The sequence below is a fragment of the Achroia grisella genome, unplaced genomic scaffold (assembly GCF_030625045.1).
Source record: "Achroia grisella isolate CSIRO2021 unplaced genomic scaffold, CSIRO_AGI_Agris_v1 utg483, whole genome shotgun sequence".
Lineage (NCBI taxonomy): Eukaryota > Metazoa > Arthropoda > Insecta > Lepidoptera > Pyralidae > Achroia > Achroia grisella.
In genome coordinates, this window is record NW_026712886.1 from 61,955 (window position 1) to 75,929 (window position 13,975).

At 36.1% G+C, this 13,975-nt stretch overlaps 1 protein-coding gene across 1 annotated transcript; it reads right to left on the reverse strand.

Moving 5' to 3' along the window:
- Positions 1-568: 568 nt before the first annotated feature.
- On the reverse strand, positions 569-13,773 carry LOC131845729 (translation initiation factor IF-2, mitochondrial-like). The gene is made up of 15 exons (XM_059194822.1): positions 13,500-13,773; positions 13,245-13,383; positions 11,911-12,031; positions 11,327-11,490; positions 10,302-10,482; positions 9,205-9,381; positions 8,213-8,262; positions 7,506-7,720; positions 5,782-5,860; positions 4,825-4,929; positions 4,026-4,251; positions 2,766-2,887; positions 2,027-2,210; positions 1,485-1,625; positions 569-753 (listed from the first exon to the last, which is right to left on the reverse strand). The coding sequence occupies exons 1-15, from the start codon at positions 13,523-13,525 to the stop codon at positions 581-583; spliced, it is 2,103 nt and encodes a 700-aa protein (XP_059050805.1). The 5' UTR covers positions 13,526-13,773; the 3' UTR covers positions 569-580.
- Positions 13,774-13,975: the final 202 nt, after the last annotated feature.

Genomic DNA, 13,975 nt, shown 5'->3' on the forward strand with positions numbered 1-13,975 from the left:
GAATATAAAAACACGCTGCCAGTCCTTTGACTCGCGCACGAAAAACCGACAATCGAGGGAGCGCCGGGCAACGCGAGTGGCATGGGAAGTGTTTCCACTCTCGCGCTGCTCACTTCCCTGCCCACTGGGGCTGAGTGTAAATTGGGCATTAGAAGTAGAACTTGTACAAAGTTAAGTAATTCTACTATAAATTTATTATTGATTAAATCACGATAGTTTTGGGCGTTTGAAGTGTGGGATCGAGATGTACTTAGTCAATCACGGGGGGGGGGGCGTTTGAAGGGGGGGGGGGGGGGTCGACCTGACGAAGTATATTAGCAACACGCCCACTCTTCTTCACACTAACAATACCTTCTCTTCCCCATATATATTAACAACCCTCTCTAGCGCATGTCTTTCACTTGACATATGAAATATGACAGCACAATTACAGGATACAGAAGCATGACTCATATCCTCCAGAAGAGTAAACAATAAGTTGTACCACCGGACCTCACGTCATCACGCAACAGATAACAGCAAAAATAAAATAACGAAATGAAATTGTAACTAAATTTATTGACTAATCAGTAATTGTAAATCAAAATCCTGGGTCCCAAGAAGTGCGGTCGCTTGCGTCTACCATTTTGTAGCATATTATAGTATCCCCTGGCTTTACTTCGAATGTCGCGTCCTCGAAGCGCAGCCCGCATTCCATGTCGCGTTTTATCGTATTCGTCTCGTCTTTGAGATGTTTCATTGATACTAGTTTACCTGTGAGGAAAAATATTTATTTATTATGAAATACTAGCTGTACCCGCGTCTTCGTCCGCGTAAATAATGAAAAAATGTTTAAATACCTCACTCAATATAAGTCAAAAGTCCATAAAATTCAAACAACAGCTTAAAAAATAAGTTTCAAGCATCTAACTTTAATATACCTATCTAATCTGAGGATACCTCTATACAATCTTGCAACCCTTTTTCTTTCTTTTTTTATTTAATCAATAGGCTAAAAAAGAAATTTCAAGCTTCCAGCTTTAAAAATGATGATACATCTATATAACCTTGGATCTACCTTTTCAATCCTCTATTTCACATTAAAAAGCAACCTATGTTCTTTCTCAGGATCTAATCTATCTGTCTGTCTCAAATTTCAATTTAAATCGGTTCAGTGGTTTTGACGCGAAAGCGAGACAGACAGACACAGATTTATATATATGTTGCGATGGTGAATAAGTAACCAACTCAACATAAAGCTACAGAACAACTACAGCGTTGACATTCTGTTGACTCCTACATGTAAAAAAATATTCAACTTAATGCTAAAATGTGTCTCTCAGTTACCTTTTATCGATAGAATGGCTTAATGGATGTTAATGAAATTTGACGTAATAATTCAGGTGAAAGAATATAGATATTTATCTAAACACTGATTTTTATTTGTATAAATACACTAAGGAGCTAGATTGCTGGCCTGTGAGACTGACGTGAAGTTAAGTTACCTTCATACACGACTTGTAGCTCTCTAATGACCCTGTAGAGGGCGTTGCGGTGGAGATTGCCCTTGACACAGCGGCACCCGGCCACTGGTACCTTACGCTTGCCTTCTGTCACTTGGAACAGCTGTAGAACATTCGCTTCACCTGATGGAGGAGTATATTACATAATTACTAGCTGACCCCGCAAACATTGTTTGGTCATATATATTAAAACCGCTATTAAAAAATAGGGGTTGGTGATAGAAGGGTGAAAATTATGAATTGAATGTATTTTTATGCCACAATATAAAAAGATAAAAATTTTGTTCAAACAATAAAAAATAAAATTTTAGGGGTGGACAATACTTATTACTTAAGGGTATGAAAAATAGAAAGTAGCCGACTCTCAGACCTACTAAATATGCATATAAAATTTTATAATCCGTCTGGCCGTTTTGAAGAAGTATGGTTAATTAACACTGTGATACGAGAATTTTTTAGATTATGATACACATTATTATAAAAAATATTATTACACTCTAAAACTAATTTAGACGTGACCATACCCAGTGATTCCTCCTCCTGCCGCTTCGGTATCCTGGCGCTGATCTCCTCCTTAACATCATCCACCAGTTTGTATATAATGTTGTACTTCTTCACCGCTATGTCTTTCTTCTTAGCGGTAACGGCGAGTGGGGGTGGACAGTCCACGTTGAATGCGTATATAACAGCGTTGAATGCTTCCGCTATCTATACAGAAGACAGGAAGAAGGAAGGAAAGAAGAAAATAGAAGGCAGGAAAAAGGAAGAGAAGGAAGGAAAGGAGGAAGAAATAATTTATTTAGCGTCACAAACAATATAAAGTTCATAAAAAAATAATTAACCATTTGTGAGGACAGGCGATTGTTAGAAAAAAGAAAAATATATTTTATCGAATTAGATGTTATTTTGCGGAAGTCCATTAAGTAAAAAGTAAAATATGAATTTCAATCTAATCGAAAAATTAGAATATGCCAATGGCATTCTGTATACTCTACATAACCTTAAGGTTTCCGGGAAAGGATTGTTAGTAATGGAATAATAACACAATTGCTAACAATGTACCATGTCAGCGGTTTCCCGCGGTTTCCCCTGGAAACCATCACGGTAAATTGTCATTTGCCAAGATGGGCTAACTGATCTGACCTCATGCTCATCTTATAATCCTCCATTGGTACCCCGCCAGCGTATACCGTTAGTGAAAACGGGTGCACTATTACAATAATAAAAAATCTTTAAGGTATCTGGCGTAAAGATAACATTTACCTCTAAATCATTGGGTGTCACCGGCCCAACACCGTAATGGATGAGGTCCAGTCTAACCTGGTCGTGTTCATCATACGTCTCCAAGATGTCCAGGATAGCTTCCACTGATCCGTCCACATCACCTAAAACATTTATATGATTACCACCGTTATTCAAATACTAGTAGTCCGCCCCGACATTGTTCAAGTGTTCATAACTTTTTTATATTTGCGACATACTGAGTGAAAAAAAAAAATAGAGTTGTGATTATTAATTATGAGTAATGCCATCGTTTGCGAAAATTTAAATGTTAACATAACCGTCATTAACCGTTGACGTTTTGTTTCTAACCAACTGTAATTTATATTAAAAAAAAACTTTTGGGCCACACATTCATATAACCGTGCCTGAACATATATATATTGTAACATAGTATATAGCCTAGGCGTACGTGGACTAAATAGGCGATGTATTAAAAGTGCCAAATTAAAACGTTGTTGTGTAAAATTAAAACGAGTGGATAAAAAACTAAATAGGCGATAAGTTTATTTGAAAAAGTGCCAAATTAAAAGTACCCAGAACCTGTGAACTTATATGAATAGGTTGACGAATATAGAGAAAGCAAAAGAGATAGGTATTCATTGAAGATTTGGCGTTCTTTAATCTCTGTATAAATTATATCTCAAGAGGAGATAGATGTGACGATAAGTACATATGCATATATAGACAATATACCACTTTGAAATAACGTATTCTTCATATAGGGAAAGAATTTGTGAAATATGCAATTACTCCAGACATTATTTACTTCGTTACACATTGAATGCCTAAATAACAGCATTCAATGTTTCCGTTATAGAATAGAATAGAAATTTTTTTATTCAAATAATCTTGAATATAAGCTAGTATAGTACTTTTGAATAGTCATATTTTTTATAATCTCCCGTCATCTAAATATATATAACTCAAAGGTCAAACCACCGGACGGATCGGGCTGAAATTTGGCATGCAGGTAGATGTTATAACGTAGGCATCCGCTAAGAATGAATTTTGATTAAATCTACCCCTAAGGGGATAAAATAGGGGATGTAAGTTTGTATGAAACTTTGTCAATTTTAAACCGATCGGGCTGAGACTTTGCATGCATAAAGCTACTATGACGTAGGCATCCCCTAAGAAAGGATTTTGATAAATTCCACTCCTAAGGGGATAAATTAACGCGAGCGAAGCCGCGGGCAAAAGCTAGTTCATTTATAATTCTTAATAACTATACAAACGCACCTTTGACCAGTACATTAAGCGTGGGATGGTCGTCGTACTGTATCATCTTCTGCCTGGGCCCGTCCGGCTTTAGTTTGTAGCGTCCCATTGCTCTCTTGCGGGACAACGTGGCCTTGTACTGTTCTCTGTGGGCCGCCTCCTTCACTTCGATGGCGGCTCGGTCCATTTCCTGTTTCTCCTTCATGCGTTGGTTGTGGCGCCATTTTAACACTTCACTGGCGCGTTTCTGATGAGAATTATGATTAAAACATTATAAAATATATGTATATGTGTAAATAATACATGAATTTTATATAGAATGGTAATTAATATATTATATGTAATTTATATATATACTATTGACTAGCTACCCGCCCCGGCTGCGTAAGGGTGTATGTGTATTATACATATAAAACTTCCTTTTTTAATATACTATCTATTGATAAAAACTGCTTTAAAATCCATTGCGTAGTTTAAAAGATCTATGCGAACACACAGCGGCAGGGACTTCATTTTATACTATGTAAAAAGTATCTATACATTTATAGTACACATAACACAAACATTGCTTATTTTGGCACTAGATGGCGCTGTGTGAATGGTCGTTATATACTTAATTTTTGTAGAAAAACTAACTTAGAATTCATAGTGCTGACTATACTGTCAACACTATGAATTCTAAGTTAGTTTTTCTACAAAAAGTTCTATTCTAAGTAAGTTTTTCTACAAAAACATTACTATCATTTATAAACTATACTTTAGTTAAAATGATAGTAATGTTTTTGTTAGATATAAAGGAATTAGACCTCGGAATTGACACCTGGTCTCCCGCAGACGGCAGCTCGCGCCACCCGACCACCGACACGGGCGTGGCCGGCGGCGCCTCCAGCACTGTTCGACCCTCTGCGTTGTTTAACACTCGCACCTACGTGTAACAGTCACCATCGTAGTCACCGCCAGTTACACTCTCACGTATAAAGATTAATATTATAAACGTAAGTTCGTGAGTATGGATGGATGTTTGCTACTCTTTCACGCAAAAATCTACTGAACGGATTTTGATGAAACTTTACAGTAATATAGCTTATACATCAGACTAACACATAGGCTGTCAATTTCAAGCGGGTTAAACCGCGGGCACAGCTAGTGAATTACTAAATCGAATTATTGTCATTGGTCATGACGTCATTTAATTGTTATGTATGTATTTATAAAAAAACTATCAAAGTATAGTAGATATTAGTTGTCTAGTACTCATAACACAAACTCTGCTTACCGTGGGACTAGATGGCGCTATGTTAATTGTCCATGGTTATTTATTATTATTATTAATTATCATTGCAAAATGGCCGACATCTAACTATGAAGCAATGACATAGTTATTGATAATTTATAAACCTTAAGCATGTCTTTGGAAAATAAAATCATTTTCATAAAAAATGAAATTTTAGATCAAAATGAAATAACATGAAAAATACGCACAATAAAATCAAATCAAAAGTAATTATTCATGTAGAACACTTCAGCCGCTTATAAACGTAAACAATTTTGTATTAATATTTTTCCCTACCGTCCAGTTCCGTATACAGGTTCAATTGAGAAGAACTGGCAAGAAACTCTACTTAATTTTTTTTATCACATTTATTTATTTATATATATTTATTCCTGATCGCGCTAAAGATCGTGTCATCTAAAGGCAGTTATTAATTGTTTATACTTAACGCAAAATTTTAGAGTAGCTAAAATTAAACCGTATTACTACATCAATAAGTCTTACCTTGGCCCATCCGGAGCCCGCTACGATCACGCATCCTCGTCGCAATGTTCCACGTTGCACCAGTACCGTAGCTTGTTTCCTAAAAGAAGCGTAAAAAGCGCTTAAGTAAAATTTTCATGACGGCATTATGATGTAGCGATCTAAGTCACTGCTACGCTTTATGGATGCGGCTTCAATCTTTTCACAATACATACATTTGTACCGATGAGTATTTTTGAATAGTTCTGGGTCTGGTTCTATGTGTATTATCTTATATATAAAATTCTCGTGTCACAGTTTTCGTTCCCATACTCCTCCGAAACGGCTTGACCGATTCTTATGAAATTTTATGAGCGTATTGAGTAGGTCTGAGAATCGGCCAACATCTATTTTTCATCCCCCTAAATGTTAGGGGTAGTCCACCCCTAATTTTTTTTTTTATTTTAAGGCAAAACAACGTTTGCCGGGACAGCTAGTCTACTTATAAAAACTAGTAATAAAATCCTATACCAGGCTTAATCAACATAGTAATAGTATGCTAATATTTTTCCGTATGAGAACCCATGTCTTGCAAAAGATATTAAGGGTTTGTTATGAGGGAGAGGTAGCTGTTGTTAGCCATATACACTTGATCCTATTGTTAACAATACACCATATAATATAGGTAATCATATACTATCAGAATACCATAAAGAATAATTCCCAGTAAATTGACTATAATAGATTAAGCGAGTTGAATCTTTTAATCGACCATTCTCTCCTATGTGATGTCCACCATTATGTCCTATTATGCCATTACGTCCTAGTACAATATATGCTGACGACCTCGGTGGTCTAGCGAGTTAGCATACTTAGTTCCGATTGTCATGAATTCCATTCCTTACACGATACGAATATTTGTATTCATGAGTATGACTGTTTACATTGGTCTGGGTGTTTCCCATGTATATTGTGTATGTATTTACAAAAAAATATTTAAGTAATTGTATCAGTCGTCCAGTAAACGATACATAAGTTCTGCTTAGCTCCCTTCTAGTCTCAGATACCGTTGTGCGTATTGTCCAGAAAAAAAAATTACAGCTTACGGAGACTTGCCATAACAACGTAGCTATATTCTCGAACAGCAATAGCTACTCTTTATTACCAGACTACAGGTAGCCTATATGTTATCTATTCAGTCTTTAAAATTAATAAATACTATGGTTTTGGGTGACCAAGCTGAGCAAGTAGGGTATTGATGACGCTGTGAATTGTCCTAATTTATTATTACGACTTGCCGAGGTTCCCTCACGAGACTGCAGTATAGGGTTTTTGAAGAAGGGTATATTAAGGTTTCTTAAGGGTCGGCAACGCGCACGTGACACCCCTGGTGTCTCAGGCGACCATTGGCTACGATGACCATTTATTATCAGATAGATCATATAACGTTTGCCACCTTCGTATTTAAAAAAAAATAACAGTGAAATAGAAATAGAAATAATCTTTAATCAAATAAACTTAATACAGGCACTTTTCGAATAGTCATATTTTTATTTTACCACTCATTTGGGACGCAAACTTATCACAAGAAGAATGAACAAGAAATTTGTGTGTTGCTCTTTTGAATAGATGTTTTTAAATAAATAATAATAAAACAACAGGTAAGAGTCATGCGATAATCAACATAGAAACCGCTACGCAGTCATTCTTAGTGCAATCAGTGGCGACCACCATTCTATCATCCACAAAAAGCTTATATGTCTTACCCAGTACGAGGATCAAGTTGCGCCTCTATGACGACTCCCTCCACCAGCCCCCCTGGATCCGCCTTGAGGTCCATGAGCTGCGCCTGCAACGTGAGCGCCTCTACCAAGGTGTTGAGGTTCTGTTTCTTAAGCGCCGATATTGGTATCGCCTGCACATCCCCTCCCAACTCCTCGCAGATGACGCCGTGTTGTGCTAGCGCGCGTAATATGCGTTCCTGATGGTGACAATTATTTGTCTTATTATGGTCTAAAACAAAGTCGCTGTGGCTGTCTTACCCTATATATGCCTAAATCTTTAAAATTACGCAACGAATTTTCAAGCGTTTTTTTAAATAGATAGAGTGATTCAAGAGGTAAATGAGGTATATATAATGATATATTTTATGTACTAAGACGTTTATATTTTTGTTCCTCTATACATATAAATAAAGTTGGAGTGTCTGTATGTAATATTGAAATAACCGTTTTTTACTACATACATGTGAATATAAATACGGTACATACACCGAAATGACTATTTTTACAATTTTTGTCTGTCTGTCTGTTTGTTCCGGCTAATCTCTAAAATAGCTGGACGGATTTTGACGGGTCTTTTTTGGCCGGTAGCTGATGCAATAAGGAGTAACTTAGGCTGCTTTTATTTTAGAAAAATAAAGTTAAAATCAGCAGGTACAGCTAATAATAATGTAAAATTGAAGCATACCTACAATGTTTACACCTGGCTTGTCGATCTTGTTGATCGCCACTAATATAGGGACTGAAACAAAAAAAAAACAATAATAACATTTCTGAACTACTCACACAACATTATCTAGTTAACTAAGCAGAGCTTGCGTTATGGGTACTAGATTAATTAAAACTCTCTTCTCTGGTGTCCGCCATTATATCCCATTAGCTGTACCCGCGATTTCATCCGCGTGAAACTTATAGCCTATATGTTATTCTGATGTAGGTATAAGCTGTACTACTGTAACGTTTCATCAATATCTGTTCAGTAGTTCGTGAAAGAGTAACAAACATCCATCCATACCCACAAACTTTCGTGTTTATAATATTATTAAGATTACTAAAGTATATGCCGACGAGCTCGGTAGTGTAGCGGGTTAGCGCACAGCCTTAGTTCCGATTGTTGCAAGTTCCAATCCTTGCACGGTACAAACATTTGTATTCCTGAGTATGGTTGTGTGTATCGGATTGACTGTTTTCTATGTATATTATATATTTACAAAAAAAAATCATCGATGTATATATCTAGTTATCTAGTCATAACCTGTGCTTAGCTTGGGACTAGATGGCGCTGTGTGAATTGTCCAGGGTTATAGTGCTATAAAAAAGCCGGTATTGTCTCTGGTGAAAAGCAGTTAAGTAGATCATTACTGATCCTGATTTCCCTGGCCATCGTTATGGACTCGAGGGTCTGATCGTTTGTATCAGTCTTAGTATGTATATTATATATTAACAAATAATATATGTATTTATTAAGAAGATATATGAGTATTTATGTCAATTGTCTAATATCCATAATATAAGCTATGCTTAGTTTGCGATTATATAGCTCTGTGAATTGTCCAGGGTTGTTAAAGTGGTATAAATAAACCGGTATGTCGCTGGTGAGTAACATATTAGTTAATCAGCTCTGACCATCAGCAGTGGTGTATATTATCGCTGTTGAGTAACAGTTGAGTAGATCATCACTGACCTTCGGCCTCCCTGGCCATCCGTATGGACTCGAGGGTCTGCTCCATGACGCCGTCGTCTGCGGCCACCACCAGCACCACGACGTCTGTGGCGAGCGCGCCGCGCGACCTCATGGCGGTGAAGGCCGCGTGGCCCGGCGTGTCCAGGAACGTCACCTTCTCACCGCCCGGTAATTGCACTGATCACAAAACAAACTATATTGTACCTTACATCTATATACGTGAAACAATATCTTTCTACCCCTTTTTACGAAGATTGCGCGGGCGGAGGAGTATGAAATATAATTAATATATAAAGTAGACCTACTACTTTATATATTAATTACCCGCATGGAAGTTAACTTTATTTTTGTAAAATAAAAGCTTAGGTTACTCCTTATTACATCAGCTACCTGCCAATAAAAGTCTCGTCAAATTCGGTCCAGCCCTTTCAGAAATTATCCGGAAAAAACAAACAGACAGACAGACAGACGGACTTGTAAAAAATGTTATGTTGGTGTATGTACCGTATTTATATTCATATGCATGTAGTAAGAAACGGTTATTTCAATATTACAAACAGACTCTCCAATTTTATTTATATGTATAGACTTATATTAGGGTTTCTTAAAGCGCACAAATATAGATCGAAGCTGATAAGATGTTTGGCAACATAGGAAATTGTAGTTGACGAGTACACAGCCTCACATAAGACTCAGACTCAGTGTTGGACGGTATTGTGTTTGATACACGCATAGTACAAATATTTGTGTTAATTTATAAGAATTTCTATTGTTAATTCATCAGAATTTCTGTATGTTATTTGTATTGTTAGAAAAAAGAAAGTCAGAGCCCAATCACAATCCATACAACACTATACTAATCACATTTTTCGGCTCTAAAATGAAACCAATTCTAATTATCCAATTTACCGTAGATTTGACTTACATATAGACGACCTAAATCAAATTAGAACTATCTAATATAGGTATCTACACATCTCTCTGCCATACAATGGATCACGGCGAATACATAGAATGTTAAGAAGTTCGTCTCTCTCCTTGTAATAGACCTTCACGGCAGTTCTCCCAAATGTGGTAGTAATAGATATCAAATTTACCTTCAAAAGCACCAATATGTTGCGTGATGCCTCCGAACTCTTGGTCGACGACGGAGGTGTCCCTGAGCGCGTCGAGTAGCGTGGTCTTCCCGTGGTCCACGTGGCCCATCACGCACACCACCGGCGGTCGCGCCCGCAAAGCTTCGGGGGCTGCGGGCGGCGCGGGAACGGCATCTTTGTTCTACGGATACCACACAACAAGCATTAGATCTAACCTAATAGGCAATGAGGGACGATTTCTCCGCTACACTCATCTGACGCAGGACAACAGTTAGGCCTAGAGGCAGGGGCGTGCCCAAATCGGGACTGGGGTGCTCACCTTAAGGAAGGTAGCGCCCCAACTAAATTCCCCAGGGGGCTGCATGGATAGACACTTCCACAGTAGAATAAGGCAGGTAAGGTCACCCTAACAATGAGGTGGGGCTTTGTTCTAGGGATACCAAACAATAAATTACAATTCTACCCACTAGGGCAGAAGGGACAAAAGAGTTTGGCCTAGAGGTAGGAGTGTACTCAACTCCGCCCCACATCTATTTCCCACTAGGCCCAAGATCGCTCAGAGGTAGGCAGCGCTCCAACTAACAGCCCGGAGGCGTATACATGTACCCACACGCTTACACAATTAAGTATGGTGAAATAGGTCGCCCTATCAACGAAATGGGGCCTGCCCTACACCATTTACAGGGCGGACTAGCGCTGCCAGAATCGCTGTAAAATGCTACCGCGTCCTCGCGACTCCGACAATGACGCTCTTAGATCCACCGTGGGTTTTTTAGTGAATAAAAGTCATACTATATGAATACAAATGTTTGCACTGTGCGAGGAATCTGTAACCATCATCATCAGCCTGTAATCATCGAGAACTATATGGGACACAGTCACCATCGTCTCGACCAGCAACATCTTATTATTTACCCGCAACAACTACTACTAGTAAAGTAGTAGTAGTAGTAAGGCGGTGTGCTAAACTGCTAGACCACCAATTTTAGTGACGAGAACTAATAATAAAAACTTTACTAATTTACCTCCTCTTCTTCTATTTCCTGGTCAGGATTTGGTACAATTTTGAATCTGAATCCAGATATTTTAACTATGTCTCTAATTATCTGAGGATTGTATATCACAGTGTTGTTCTTATAATCTGTGTCTGATGTTTTATCTGCGAATTCTAAGGCTTTCAGTACATGATCTGAAAGATATTATAGAGATAATTACTTTATAACTTACTAGCTAACCCAACCATGCATAGCTTTGGCTCTGGAGGTCATATACATACATCACTGAAAACTATCCAACATATACACATGACAATGTATGCTTATATAGAGATAAACTTTGTGACTTTGGACATTCAGGGTAAGCACTTGTATTACCGCAATATTGAAAATTCTTTTATTGTTGGATAGCCCAATTTATCGAGAGCATTATTAATATAGTTAATCCAGTCTTAATAGGTTTTAATAAGGTATATATTTGAAAAAAGGCTTTATAATTACTATCTTTCAAAGTTTCAACCATGTTGAACTAGCCATGCTCACAAGCTGACTGGACATAAGTCAACTGAATTCCAAATATAGTATTAAAATATATGTTTATTTAAAAAACTTACCAATATCTTTGTTGAGTACATTAGCTATATCCTGAACAGTCATGTTGCGCCATATTCCCACCACCTCTGAACCTGCTTTGGGTGAATATCTAATTGCTTTTCTTCCGCCAATTAGGGCTGCCTTTAAGTACCAAATAACAATGTTACAATATTACAGAAAGCTTCTATATATTCTGTAACTTCTATGATATTATGTACTAGCTAGCAACTTCGTGTGCAAGGAATAGTGGTAATTTTAAAAATAGAAGCCAAAGAAAAAGTTCTTCATTTAGTTTTAAAAATGGTGATACATCTCCCCTTTCTTTTCTTATTCTTACAACTCTTTTTTTGTATTAAACAGTAGCCAATGCCTTTTCTCAGGGTCTAGATTATCAGTGCACCTAATTTAATTTAAATCGGTTTAGTTTTGGTGTGAAAGTTAGACGCACACAGACAAACCTAGAACTGACATGAAATAGCTCCTATTCTTAATTATATTACACACACCTGTTCAATGTTGATAATCTCAGTAATTTTCAGTTTATCAAACAAAACCTATCTTTAAAGTAATGCACCACACAGTCTATTTTCAATTTGACATCAACAAAGAATCATTATCATTTACGATGGAACACATACTTGGAAAATAGAATCCTCAAGAAATTGGTATAGGTAAAGAAATCTAAAGTATATGAGAATGGAGTTAATATCAATCAGTCTTCATGAAATCTATGGGTAATAAAGATTAAACAAACAGGTTGTTTAACATTGGGTAAAATTATTATAACTTAAAGTTAAATAAATGCCAGAATAATTTGAGCATATTAGGGATTATAGTATATTTAAAATGTTTTTATTTTAACCAGCCACCCAACCAATGCTGGGTGTACATATATTACTATACATATAAACCCTCCTCTTGAATCACTCTATCTATTTAAAAAAAAATGTTTCAAAATCCATTACATAGTTGTAAACATTTAAGCATACATAGAGACAGACAGTGGCAGTAACTTTGTTTTATACTATGTAATAATGATACAGTAATATTTGTATTACTTTCTTTGTTGTTATTATTTTGTTGCATATACAAATATGCTTGGTGATGATTTGTTTGCATCCTGCAGACAAATCAATTATTTATTTAGTTGTGATACTGCTGTATTCTAGTCATTTTTAAATTTGAGAATTTATATCTTATATACTGAAGGATAAGAAATACATATAATTTTATTTATTCATGCAATACAACTTTCTTTATTATTATTCTATTTATAATATTTTAGTATAAGGATATCTTATTTCCACAGCATAATTAAAGTACAAAATTCTAAATACGGACTAAGACTACATACCTTTTCTTCCTCAGGCCTTCTCTTTTTACATTGGGTAACTGATACTGTTAGGTGTCTGGCTATATTATGATTACTATTTATTTTTTTTAATTCACTTAACTGCGAGAAAAATTCCTTTTTCATATATCTAAAAGGTAACCTGTAGAAATGTAAATAAATATTATTATGATAGTGTGATAATTAACAATTTATTAACAATTCGGCCGCTTTGTTGAAAATGTGATTTATTATTTGTATACAGTTTCGATAAATTACCTTTGTAACATTAAATTTTTGTACATAGTTAGATTTTAACTGTTTTATACGAGTGAAATTAATTTTTAGTTCAAAACATAGTAATAATCATGGAATAAAAATACGCCGACTACAAATAAATGGAATAAGGAAGAAGCAGATGATGACGATAGTCAGTAGGTATCCTTATTGTTATTTATATTTTTACTGAAATACTGACAAAAATAAGAGAACAAAATATGTTAAATAATCTTTCCATTAAGTTGAAATAAACATAACCTTAAAAATGTGACTAAAAGTCTGACATTTAGGCATGACTGTAAATTGACAATGACAGTCGCCGTTATATAATCGGTGGGCCATAAGGATATCAATGGCAATTAACTAGAATCTTGTTCAATTAAAAGGTTATGATTAATTCGTTTTTAATTTACTTTATTTAAGTGGAAAAAGAGAAAATTAAATATATGTAAACATAGATTCTTAGTACAATAGTA

Bases quoted from the DNA above. Each gene is read 5' to 3' on its own strand.
- LOC131845729 (XM_059194822.1), bottom strand. From the start codon at position 13,525: ATGTACAAAAATTTAATGTTACAAAG. The intron at 7,721-8,212 runs GTAGGTATGCTT...TGTCACCATCAG, and splicing joins ACAAGCCAGGTGTAAACATT to GAACGCATATTACGCGCGCT. The intron at 754-1,484 runs GTAACTTAACTT...TTTTCCTCACAG, and splicing joins GCTACAAGTCGTGTATGAAG to GTAAACTAGTATCAATGAAA.